This window comes from Microtus oregoni, unplaced genomic scaffold (assembly GCF_018167655.1).
Source record: "Microtus oregoni isolate MIOR12 unplaced genomic scaffold, Mior012 000021F_ref0000039, whole genome shotgun sequence".
Lineage (NCBI taxonomy): Eukaryota > Metazoa > Chordata > Mammalia > Rodentia > Cricetidae > Microtus > Microtus oregoni.
The window spans coordinates 28183774-28197275 of NW_024543080.1; the positions used below are offsets into that span (position 1 = coordinate 28183774).

Here is a 13502-nt window from a genome sequence, read left to right on the forward strand (position 1 = left end):
GGATGGCAGGTGGTACATTTTACCACTCTCCTCCTTACACGCATGTATGTGTGCAGGGGCCGTGCAGGATGGCAGGTGGTACATTTTACCACTCTCCTCCTTACACGCATGTATGTGTGCAGGGGCCGTGTAGGATGGCAGGTGGTACATTTTACCACTCTCCTCCTTACACGCATGTATGTGTGCAGGGGCCGTGCAGGATGGCAGGTGGTACATTTTACCACTCTCCTTAGAAGTGTGTATGTGTGCAGAGGCCGTGCAGGATGGTAGATGGTACCACTCTTCTCCGTATTTCCTCAGACAGATCTCTCAATGGGCCTGGAGCTAGAACAGCAGCCAGCAAGTCTCAGTGATCCTCCTGTCACTGCCTTCGCCAAGTTCTAGAGTCCAGGCACGTGCACAGCCATGCAGGTTTTTCCTCAGATACTGGGGATTCCAAGACACATCTTCGTGCTTGCTTGGGTGTGCTCTTACTGAGCCATCTCCCAGCCCCACTTCTAAGTTTTTATGACTCGTTATGAAGATCTTTTTAAAAAATAAAATAAGCTTGGAATAGTCCATTAAACTTTAGAAGTGTGTTACAAGCTTCCTAATCTCCCACCCAACGCATTTCACAGCTGTGTCCGTGCTACCAGTTCCAAGGGAAGACTTTCTTCATGCTCTTTTGCCTTGCTTTTCCTTATGAACACTGGAGCATTATTAGTAAGTTCTGTTCTTCAGATTCATCTTTGAATTTTCATAAGGATGCTCACTTATAAACCTTATATCCAGTTATTTTTAGCACCTGACCCACCAGAGTCATACGGAAATATACACTACAGTAAAAGCCCCACACTCATTTGTTGGTTTACTTTTTGAGACACTGTCATGTAGCCCAGATTGGCCTCAAACTTGCTATGTAGCCAATAATAGCCTCCTACCTGTGCCTCCCAAGTGCTGGGATCACAGGCCTCGGCCACCATGATTGGCTAGGATTCCCACAGATGTCGAGATCTCAGCATCCTAATGTGGAAGAGCAACAGTGGCACTCAGATCTGCATGGTGTGACTGAACTGGATGTGTATGCTTTAAGATCACTGCTCAGACTTTAAGTGGGGTGATCTAGCCTGATGTAGGAGGGTCATCTGTCTATGTGTGACTTTCATTGGTTAATAAAGAATCTGACTTGGCTTTTTGATAGGGCAGGATTTAGATAGGTGGAGTAGACAGAACAGAATTGTGGGAGAAAGAAAGCAGAGTCAGGCAGACGCTATGAAGCTCCGGTCCAAGATGGACATAGGTTAGAATCTTCCTGGTAAGCCACCACCTCGTGGTGCTACACACATTAATAGAAATGGCTTAATCAAGATGTGAGAGTTAGCCAGTAAGAGGCTAGAGCTAATGGGCCAGGCAGTGTTTAAATGAATACAGTTTGTGTGTTGTTGTTTCAGGTGTAAAGCTAGCCATGCGGAAGCCGGGCAGGACAAAAAGCGGCCTGCTCGCCTCATCACTACACTAGCCTTTATCTGTAATTGCTCCTCTCTTCTCTCCACAGCAAGATGCCGAAGCCAGAGTTGGTTTAACTGGGCTTGGCCATGGAAATCTGTAATCCCAGAACTCAGTATGCTACAGTACGAGGAGAGCTCCAGACTAGCTTAGGCTTTGAGAGCCTGTTGCAAAATAAGTAAATAAATAATGTAAAAAATGTTTAATGAACTACTGAAGAGTTGTCAGGAACGGACCAACAACAGAATTGCACCCGGTGAGAAGTCACAGTACAGATAGGAAAGGTGAACATGGATGTGCATGAACCAGGTTTGGTGGCATGTACCTATAACACTGGGATGCTGGCAGCAAGAGGAACACAAACTCAAGCCCAGCCTGAGCTACACAGAAAAACTAGGTGTAAATAAATAATAAACAAATGTAACATCATAGATGCACATAATTATTTTGCTTCAGATTAATAAATTATTAATTTATATAAAATGAGTTTATGAGAATAAAACATGTTTTAAAAACTTACTAAATTTAAGCTGTGTGGTGGTGATGCATGCCTTTAAATCCCAACACTTAGGAGGCAGAGGTAAGCAGATCTCTGTGAGTTTAAGTCCAGCCTAGTCTACAGAGTGGGTTCCAGGACAGACTCCAAAGCTACAGAGAAACCCTGTCTCAAAAAAACCAACCAAACAAACAAATAAAAACAACAAAAACAACTTACTGAGCTTATTTAACCGAACAGTTTATTTGAAGACACTAAGATGGAAATTTTGCTCATGGTCCACCTATTAGTGCTCTATTCTACCAATGACTGAAGTGTGTGCATGACTGAGGCATCAACACTGCGCTTTAACAACTTACATCTCATTGCGTGTTCGAGCTGTTCGTACTGCTGCTGAGCAAGAATCTCAAGTTTACTTTTTGTTGGACCACCTTGAGAAAGATCTTGAAGTAAACCTGTATCTAGAGTTTAAAAAGTAAAGATAGACTTTTCAATACAACACTATAGGAACTTGTCATATATCGCTGCTATCACATTATTTTTCAAACAATTATCTAACATTCTAAATTTTCACAGAAAATTCCTACTAGTGCAATCGATAATATTAAAATGCTGACTTGAAATTGAAACATCTATAAAGGTAATTCGTTTTATTACCGTTTTTCAAAGGGAATTTAGAAAACACAATACTAGTTTTCTCCTATTTTCTACGAGTCACCAAAAGAGCTTGTATATAAGTCATCTGCATGCTAAAAACAACTAACTTGAAGAGCAATACAGGAAATAAAAACAAAGATGTTTTCTCCAATGTTGAAATTGATTAGTTATAGTCAACGAATTTCATTAATTTAGAAATCAAAAGTACCTCCATGTTCATTTAAAATAAATTCCACTGGGTTACTGACACCTTGTCCTGAACAGCGGGGCAGCAGCAGAATGACTTTGACGTTCTGTAGCCTTGGATCCTTGGGCTCAATGCTGACAAACGTCTCATAAAGAATCTCAATGTCTGGGAAGGAAAAAACAGCCAAAAAAATCATGTTAAATATTAAAACTCTGAATGCAGCATGGGATTGTAGCTCTTTACTGTTCATTTCCAAATCCTCAGCCCCACAAAAACTAAACATAATGTAATTAGAAAAGGACACTGTTCTCTATTAATGTCCCAAAGTTAATCAAGTAATTTTCTTTCTTTTTTAAGATTTTTAGCTGTGTGTATGTGTGCGGTATGTCACGTGTGTGGCTGCTCACTGCAGAAGAAGGGATCTCCTGAAATGGAGATTATAGGCTGGTGTAAGTAGCCTAGCTTGGGTGGTCAGAACTGCTCAGGTCTTTTGCTACACGCTCTTAACCATGAAGCTAATTCTCCTGCCCCTTTTTTATTAATTTATGTATATGAGTGTTTATTAATTTATGTATGTGAGTGTTTATTAATTTATGTATGTGAGTGTTTTACCTCCATGTGGATATGTGCATCGCATACATGCCTGGCTCCCACAGAGGTCAGAGAAGGGTGTTGGAGCCCCTCAAGCTGGAGTTATTGATGGTTGAAATCCACCATGTAGGTGCCAAGATACCAAACCTGGGTCTTTTGTAGGAGCAACAAGTGCTTTTAACCACTCAGTCAAATCTCCAGTCACAATTCCCTTTTATTAATACTTATTTGTTAATATTGTTTATCTATCTTGACTGCTCTGTGAAGTGTGTGTGTGTGTGTGTGTGTGTGTGTGTGTGTGTGTTGTTGCTGTTAGAGTCACCTGGGGTGGGGGGCTATCAGTTAAAACATTGCCTCAAGTAGATTAGCTGTGAGAATTTCTTCAGGGGAATCTTCTTGGTTGATGATGTAAGAAGACCTGGACCACTGTGAGTGGCACCATCCCTAGGCAAGTGGACCTGGGCTGTCTAAGAAACCTAGCTGAGCATGAACCACTAAGCAGCCTTCCTCTATGGTTCCTGCCTCCAGATTCCTGCCTAGAGTTCCTGTCCTGGCTTTCCTTAAGGATGGATTATAACCTGGAAGGGTAAGGTAAAATAAACCCTTTTCCTCCCCAGATTGCTTCTGGTCAGGGCGTTCAGTCACAACAACAGAAATCAAACGGTAACAGTCTGTAACCCCGGCATATGGCAGGCTGAGGCAGGAAGACCAAGGGTTTAAGGACTGCCTGGCGTGCGCGCGCGCGTGTGTGTGGGTGTGTGTGTGTGTGCTTTTCAAACATTCATCATCTCATACTGTAATGCAAATTTCATGAGTGAAACTTTGTTTCACTGCTCTATTCACAAAACAGAACAAAATTAATATCATGACATCTAAGACAGTGATAGATATATACATCAATTAATGTGTGTTGAATAAATCATTAAAATTTTTGTTTCTATTATTAATATTGCCCCTCTAAATTGCACTAACACTACTTGTCTTAAAAATCTGTTCCACATTAGTTGGAAGATGAATATTACATTTTAAGTCATTTGTGTTGTTAGGTATGGCAATAGTTTATTCTGTATAAAATCCCATTAGATGGATACTGAGGTTGTTTCTAGTTTGAGGCTATGGAAAGTAACAAGTTATAGTTAGATGTCGTCTGTCACCAACAAGTTCATGTGTTAGGAGCTTGGTTCTTAATGTGGCAGTATTTAAGGGAGAAAATGGAATCTCTAGGAAATGATGGTCTTGGAAGGTAATGAGATGACTTGGACACTGCCCGAGAATGAGGGTCACTGAGTGAGTTAGTTCCCCACGAGACTATACTATTTTAAGGCAGCATAACTTGCTTTCCCTGATCTCTGGCTTCCTGTTCTCCCATGTGTGCTCTTCTTGTACACGGCCCACAGTTCTGCCATCTGCCATGCTGTGATGCAGACAGAAGGGTCAGCAGATGCTAGTGCCACCATGCTTTTGAACATCCAGAACTGTGAGCTAAACAACCCACTTTTTATGAACTGCTCTGCCTCCAGGATTTTGTTAGAAAGACATCATGCTTCTCTGAATATTGTTGCACACAGTTTTTGTGCGCATATTTGCATTATTTGTGGGGGCAGGGAGGTAATCTACACAGACCTGAAATTCTGGGTGTTACTACAGGTACACATGTGACTTTAATAACTAGTTTTTCCAAACTGGTTGCTTAAATTTACAGTTCCATGGATGGTATTGGAACATTTCTCATGCTTTTTTAAAGCTTGTCAGTACATGGTATTGCCAGTCTTTTCTATTTTAATCATCTGTAGGCATGTAACAGCAACATTCTAATTCTAATTCCCTGACTACCATTGGGGTTTGTTACTTTTAATCTAAATTTTTGTTTTGTTTTTGCTCTGAGTATATTCTTTTTCTGTGCAATATATGGTTGTGTCTTTTGTACTTTTTCCTATTGAGTTATAAGCTATATTATCACTTCTGTTATTGCCATTATCATTTTATGTGTGTGTGTGTCACGATGCACATGTGGAGGTCAGAAGACATTTACTTAAGGGCATCAGGTATCTGTTTCCACCTCTGTACAGGTTCCAGGGATGAACTCAAACATCAGACTTACACAGCAAGTGTCTTATTTTTTAACCCAAGGAGCCATCTTACCAGCCTAAAGCATGTGGTTTTTATTGTTAATTCATGAGAATTTTATGCATTATTGATAAAAATCAATAGATATGCTTCTTCTATAACTTATTTTATTTTATTACTATGTAGAACCTTTAATATTTTCTGGTATCCAGTTAATAAATCTTCAATGATCAATGTGTTATACATTCCTTTGAAGAACTCTTAAATAAACTCCCCAGGTTATGAAATATGTTTTTTATAACATATTCTAGGAGATTCTAGATATACACTGAAATGAAGTGCCAGTTTTCTTCCTACCATAGTTTACGAAGAGATCATCTGTTCCTGAGCCTTCTGCTGTTACCTTAGCCATAGCTAAAGCCCCGAAAGTGCAGGCTTTGTCTGGGCTCTGCCTGCTTCCCTCTGTTACTCATCCGCTTTTACACCGCAACCACGGCTGTGGGTTTTTACTTCGTGTCAAATTTTCTTGTGAAGTGAATCTTTCCCCTTTGTTTTTCACCTTTAGTGTATTCTTGTATGTTTGGTCCTCTTTTTAAAGATGTTTTTAAATTTATAACTACGTGTGCATGGGGGGCTCATGCATGTATGTGTGGGTAAAGCCAGTCTCAGCTTGAAATTCTTCTCAGCTCTTCTCTTTCGGTTTATTCAGTAATGGAGAGCAAACCCAGGGTGTTGCGCATGCTATGCACACGTTCCCTTTACTGGGCTTCCCCTGCCCATTTATTTCTTCATTGCACACACGGCATTTTTGTATTTTCCTTTGGCTTGGCTTGTTGTTCCAAGTCTATAGCTTCCCATCAGCCTCTTCAGTTACTCTGACTGGGCTTTGTCTTTGCTTTAAGCACCCAGGCTGCGATGCCCACGGTATTAACTTATTTTATGCAGGCTGCTTAGCAGAGCTGAGTAGCTCGCAACCATTAGCCCTGGCTAAATCCACAGCTGGCGGAGCCAGTATCTGAATCCTCGGTTAGTCTCATTCCTGTCCAGTGTACTCTCTTTGAGTCTTATCTACCATTTCTCAGCTAAAATAACACAGTCTCTTTTCTTTTCAGTTTAGTATTTTTGAGTTATGTGTTTCCTTCTTTTTGTCTGAGTGCCAGACATTGCATTTGGATATTTAGGAGATAACTTGAAACTTAGATTTTTTTTTTTTTTCCCAGAGAGAAGTTACTTTTGCTTCTAGCAGGTAGAGTGGGCCCACCTAAGACTGGTTACTCTAAGTCCCAGGTCACCTTAACTCAACTAGAAATTAAGATGGAAGACATCTAGGATTTGATTTGTTACCTTTCCTAGCCTGGAATTGCATACCGTTTGCTTCTCTGGCTCTGCCACCCAGCAGCCATTCTGTTTACTTCTGCAGCCTCTAGTGAGTGTGGTCTTTTCAGGATCCAATGAGATATTAAAAATTAGGAACATGAAAGACTTCATTTCTGTTCCCTGATGTTCCCTTTGTAAATTAAACATCTGTGTTAATACCTTCTCATCTATTAAACGATGAGTTTTGAATCAGATGTTATTCTGTCAGAGAGAAAAGCAGCCCAATCCCCAAACACCTAGAAGCTAATTACTTTAACCTGGAGCCTTCAGTCCTGTATTAAACACAGACAGCCTGACATGGGTTTGTGAGGATTTTAGAAAGATGGTTCACATGTAATTTATATTACGACAACATAGTAAAACTTCAAACACTTCAAATATTTCTAGATTCTTTTAGAACAATAATCATCAAATAATATTTGCACATACTTTGGCATCCCATTTTTGCAAAAAGGTTCGTCACTTCAGATTCCTTATCTTGTGATTGTATTCCACATACAAATATTTTTGAGGTGTTATTATTTGTTAAGATTGACATATGGGCAACTGTGTACCACGAGCCTGTGTTGACCATTAGGATATCATCATCCATATTTAATAAAGCTTTTACAGAGTGGACAGCAAGACTTCGAGATTTGTCCTACAGAAAATAGTATGGTTAGAATTTTAAAATGGGTAACAGAAAAATAAGATGACTTAATTTTACTTTAAATAAACATAAGCGCTTGGTAGGAATTCTGAAAAGATACTGGATCCATTTTAGTATAGCATCTTAATATATGTCTAAATGAAAATCAATGAAGATAACTGAGAAACATATTTAAAATAAAAGGCTTACTCATTTAACCTAGGTTATGTCTACCATTTATTCTCTGTATAGTGACAAGCCAATCCTAAAATTGCAAAATATGATTCATAGATTATTATGGTTTGGCTTCCATTCTTTTGTGTTGTGAATGTTTTTAATTATGTGGCTGTGTGGGAATTTGTGCACATGAAGGCAGTGCCTACAGAGGCAAGAAGGTGGTGTCGGTTCCTCTGGAGTCCGGGTTCCAGGCAGTTCTGAGAAGCCTGATGTGGTACTCCCTTAACCCATGGGCCATCTCTCCAGTCCCTTCGCCTCTACTCTTACCCCGTCATGAAACCCCACTCACCCACTACTACCATTTTTAATTCCCAATTACACCGCCATCTAAATTGCTGCTAGCTCAGATGAAACTGAGATGTTTGAGAAAATTATAAAAGGCAGAAATGATTAGAGATTCTATCCAAGGACATGGGTGTGGGAGCTGGGCCTAATCCCAGCACGTGGGAGGCTGAGGCTGGAGAATTGACATAAACTTGAACCTAACCTGAGCAAAATAAAGCATTCCCGGTAGTCTGGGCTGGATAACAAGATCTCGTCTCAAGAAAACCGAACCAAAGAATGCTGGTGTATGGAGGGGGTTAAAACTTAGAGCACTAAGTTAATCCACCTTAAATTTGTTTTTAGGTGCAAGGATTGTTTGGGTAAGCAGTATTATTCGATTCACAATGGAAATACTAGTAGTTTACCTGAAAAATAAGTTTATAATCTTTGAAGAGATCTGTGTTTATAAGATCTCTTTTGAGATGAGCTGGAAAAATTAAAACATCGTCGCAGTGCTGATCCACGGCGAAAACTCTGTCGTCGAGATGCAGAACAGACTTGACTCTATAATAACCCTTTTCCTTCAGATTACTATAGACGTCTTTAGGGCTGCACATATAAACACAATCATAAATAGAACGTATTCAAACATATTTAGCATTAATACATTTGCTCCTGCAACAATGAGAAATATCACTATACATGTTGCATGTGATAAAACAATTTTAGCAAAGTTAAAAAATAATCAGAAACAGAAAGTGTAACATATTAATATAAGCTTATCAATTTAGTAAATTGATGGTAAGAGTTAAACTATGACTAATCATTTCCCTAAATGTGGCCTCACCCCTAAGAAAGGAAGTCTTTATTACATTATCTTAAACTAATAGGGTTTTGAAATATGAATGAAGAACTGGACTGAGATGCATACCTGATTTTACCAGTATTTATCCAAGCATAAAGAGGCAAAGTGGAGGCCCTCTGCTCCTGTTTCCTAACCATCTCTGGTAGAATGTGGTAAATTGAAAGGGCGTCGTGTTTGATTCGACATCTCGCCAATGATGCAGCCAACTTTGTCTTACAGCTAGAGACAGAAAACTCATTCTTGATGACCATGAACGTGAAACAAGACTATCAATTCTCCATTTGAAACATTTACAAAATTCCATTTTGAGTTTTAACAAATTTGTCTGTCATTCCATTTCAAATTTTTAAAAGCTAAAATAAAATTTTGTGATATTCAAAAATAGAAACCCAATAGTCCTGATCTTCTGCTCTGTTTTGCTGCTGTGTAGTTATATACTCCTAAAATATTACAACATTGATAGTTCAAGGAATAAGCACAGAATCTCAAGTGAGACGAAGCAGAAGTGAATCCAGGCACTGTTGCTCACCAGTGGTGAGGCCTTGGGAACGTCTCTCCTTCTCTCAGCATCAGCTCTCCCACCTCTCGAGGTAGTCAGCTTACCTTAGCATCAATGTGCTTCTATGTGCACAGTATTGAGCACAGGACAGACACACAGCAGGCAGACATTATAGTCTGGTTAATATTATCAAGATGGCAATGGTGTGCGCTGATACTATTCCAAAGATTTCATTAGTTTCTCTCAAACCCCGCTTAGTTCCGAACACCCCAATGCCTCACAGTCCCAAACAAGAGAAAAGAAGAACATTAGTACTACGAAGACACAACACATTTTAACGAGTGTAAATAGCATTACTTTGTGCCTCTTCTAGAACTGAGTAGGAATCCAACTGAAATAAAGGAAAAATAAGGAACAGATGTCACAAAAGGGTCAAGTACAAACTGAGGTCCGCTTGATGTGTATTTAGGAAAAAGAGGACATCCTTAAGGAATCGCTAGGCGGCCAGCAACACAAACCCTGAAAGAACAGTAGGATGCAGAGCTTGGTGATGGGCACCAGGTGCGGGACACCGCTTTCTTTTCCTTACGCCATTCAAACTCCCGAGTCTAAATTTCACACCCACTTGCCAAGATAAAAATCTTAATTTGTAGGTCTGAGAGAGGCAATCAGGAGTACCTGAAGAGGGTGGTTTTGGCAGACAGTAAACTTATTAAGCTATATTATAAAATTGCAGCAGGAGACTTAAAATGATAGCATATTGATACATACCGAAGACTAAGTAAAGACTGTGAATTGCTGTTCTGTAGTATACACGTATAGATGTTTGGTTACAGAATATTTTGATCATTTATTTCCAAATACCAACTTAGTTCGAGTTTTCCATACATAATAAATGCTACCAAGTGGATTATCTGATTAATCTCTGCTACCACAGCTGCCCAGCTGCCCCCTTCACCAGCATTCCCATCCACACGCAGTCAGAGATCCTTTCTCAGCATATTAGACAGTTCTAAAGTTCACTGGCCACAGGACAGAATCCTTAAGCTTTAGCATGAATATACTAGAATACTAGTAAGTTAGCCTCATGCGGCTCTTCCTGCAACAGTTCCACCACTGTTCCATACATCTATCTTTAGATATTTGCAAGCCTATAATATGCATGTTCCCCCACCTCTCTCTCCTCCCCTTTTTCTCTCCATCCCCTCCTTCTTCCCTCCTTCTCTCTCTTCCCTCCGGCTCCCCCTCTCTCTTCTGCCTGGCCTCTGAATCAAATTACCTGAGTTCAAACTTTTATTCCACCAATCATTAGCAGCATGCCTTTAGACAAGTTGTTTAACCTTTGTAAGCTCTGCAAGTAATTACTTTAGCAATTAGTATCTAATGAACAAGGTTGTTGCACAGATATCTATGAAAATTTACTTAAGAGTCTGGCTAGCCAAGAAAATCTTATAATTAATATGCTTATCACATTTCTACTAGTAACTAAATACCGTAATGATATCTGGATCTATAAAAACTAAATGATAATTGGGGTCTGTAAAGGAATCTGCCTGTAATCCCAGCACCAGGGAAGCAAACAGGATTGCTGCAAATTTGAAGCTAGTTTGGTCTACTTGGCAAGTTTCAAGCTAGCCAGTACTCCCTAATAAAACCCTGCCACCCCACCCCAAAAATGATTTTGATCCTTAATTGACAGCTTGCTGCAGAAAAGACATAGAAACAACCCCAGCATAACACGATGGCTGCTGTGAGACACAGAGAAGAGAGGAAATGCATTAAGAAGAAATATACTGATGCTGGTCCAAAGGGATTCCTAGAAAAGCTGAGTTAACTAGTAAAGGACGAGCAACATTTTCCAGACCACAAAAGGAGAGGAGACATGGAGAGCATGCGTTTTCCAGACACGGTGGGAAACGACACACAGACAGAAGGCACAGTGCCATAGAGACGTGGAGACGACATTACACAGCGCAGCACCTTTGCTGAGCAGAGAGTGGAGAGAGACCCAGAGGGAAATCACAACACAGCTCGCAGACTGAAGATAGGATGTTGCAACTTTTTGTGCAGAAAATAGAGGGATACTTAAAAGTAGAGAAATAGTAATGAATTCATTGAGCAAATACACTTGTTTTCTTACTATATATTGCGGGCAATGTTCAAAGTTCCAGAAACCAATGAGTGGACCAGAAAGAAGTTGCTCCTGACATTCAAAGTTTAGAGTCTAGCGGAAAACAACAACAACAATTTTTTTTTGAGATGTCCTAAGTACTAATAACAAGGAAAGGCGTTTCACTGTGCTGTGGTGGACTAAAGGGTCCTTGCTAGGGGAGTCAAGGGATAGTTCCTAGGAGTTAAGTTCCAGCTAAGACAAAAGGGAAGAGAGTGGAAGGTAGCTGAGAGTAAAGCGGAACATGAGATAGGCTGCCAACAGTTGAAGCAGAGGACCCCTTGGCCAGAAGGTACCTACTAATTCTGAAATACGCACCCCAGGACGAGAGATGTAGAGACAGAGGAACGGGAAACACAAATGGAAACTCGGAGCAGCTCGAGCTTACGTGAAATCTGTCTCCGGGCCGGGGCCACCTCGCTCGGGACACTTTTAGTTCTATTCATTTTCCTACAAATTCCATAATTATGTCTTTCTTTACAGCTGAGTAAAATTTCATTATGTTTATGTACTATAATTGCATTATCTCTTCACCAATCGATGGACACCAAGACTTGTGTCATTTCCGAGTAATTGTGAATACAGCAACGATGAACACAGGTGCGTAAATAGCTCTCTCGTGATGCATCATCACTGGGAATATGCCCAGCCCAAGAATGGTATTCTGGATCATACGGCAGTTCTATTTAGTGTTTTGAGAAACAGCCACATTGGTTTCCACAGTGGCTGTATCAGTTTGAATTCCCACACACACTAAATAGAGCTCCTGTTTCTCCACCTCTCCACCAGCATTTGCTGTTATTTGTTTCCTTTTTGTTCTTTGTTTGTTTGTTTTTCAAGATAGGGTTTCTCTGCATAGCCCTGGCTGTTCTGGAACTCACTCTGTAGACCAGGCTGGCTCAAACTCACAGAGAACCGCCAGCCCCTGACTCTTAAGTGATGGAATTAAATATGTGCACCACCACCACCTGACTTGTTTTCTTTTAAAAGACTTTACTTTGTTATGGGTATTTTACCTGCATTTATACGAGTGTACCATAAGCATGCAGTGCCCACAGAGTCCAGAAAAGGGTGTGATGTCCTCTGGAAGGAGTCACTGATGGTTGTAAGCTGCTATGTGGGAGCTGGGAACTGAACCAGGGTCCTCTGCAAGAACAGCAAGTGCTCCTAACTAGTACACCATCTCTCTAGCCCTTCGTTTGTTTTCTGGATAAAAGCCATTCTGACTGGAGCGAGAGAGAGTCTCAAGGTAGTTTTAACTTTCATTTCTTTGATGGTAAAGAATGTGTAACACTTTTTAAAAATTATTAGCCGTTTGTATTCTTTTTGAGAACTCTTTGTTCAGTTCCATAGCCCATTTTATGATTGGGTTGTTTTATAATATTTAAGTGTTTTTTAGTTCTTTGTCTATAATCAGATATACAGATGGCAAAGATTTTCTCCTATTCCGTGGCTACCTCTTCACTCTATTAGATTAACAGTTCCCTTTCCTGTGCTTGTTAATTTCATGAGGTTCCATTGTCGATTGCTGCCCTATTTCCTGACCCCAGAGCCCTGCTCGGAAAGCCCTTATCTATGCTTATAACTTGACGTGTATATATTGGTTTTGTCTCTAGCACTTTTAGAGTTTCAAGTCTTAAAATCCTTGATCCACTTGGGTTTGATTTTTGTGCAAGATAAGAAAAGGATATGGTTTGATTCTTCTTCATGAAGATAATCATTCATTTCTTTATTTGTCTAGGCTTTTATCTAAGTCACTCCTATAGGGGGTTACTATGGAACTGGTCATTTTTAGAGAAGGTATATTGTCTTGATTTTCATGGTTCTTGTGGTTTGCACCAAGACTTGCCCTTCTGGAGTTAGAATGTGGGTAAATGGGGCAGGCAGAATTGTTCTTATTCCAAGCCTTCCTTTCCATGCTGCAGAGTTCCTAAGAAACTGGCTGTAGAAGGGTTGATAGATTGGTGTTCAGAGCACTA

At 40.1% G+C, this 13502-nt stretch overlaps 1 protein-coding gene across 3 annotated transcripts in view; it reads right to left on the bottom strand.

Annotated features, from left to right (window-relative positions):
* Positions 1-13502, bottom strand: part of Nsun7 (NOP2/Sun RNA methyltransferase family member 7) — a 42144-nt gene that overhangs the window by 15064 nt on the left and 13578 nt on the right. For all 3 annotated transcript variants that reach the window (XM_041671472.1, XM_041671473.1, XM_041671474.1), the window contains exons 5-9: positions 8921-9073; positions 8415-8598; positions 7290-7500; positions 2847-2990; positions 2341-2442 (exon numbers count right to left, since the gene is read on the bottom strand). In XM_041671472.1, coding sequence (XP_041527406.1) covers positions 2341-2442; positions 2847-2990; positions 7290-7500; positions 8415-8598; positions 8921-9073 — 794 coding nt within the window. The remainder of the gene's footprint in view (positions 1-2340; positions 2443-2846; positions 2991-7289; positions 7501-8414; positions 8599-8920; positions 9074-13502) is intronic.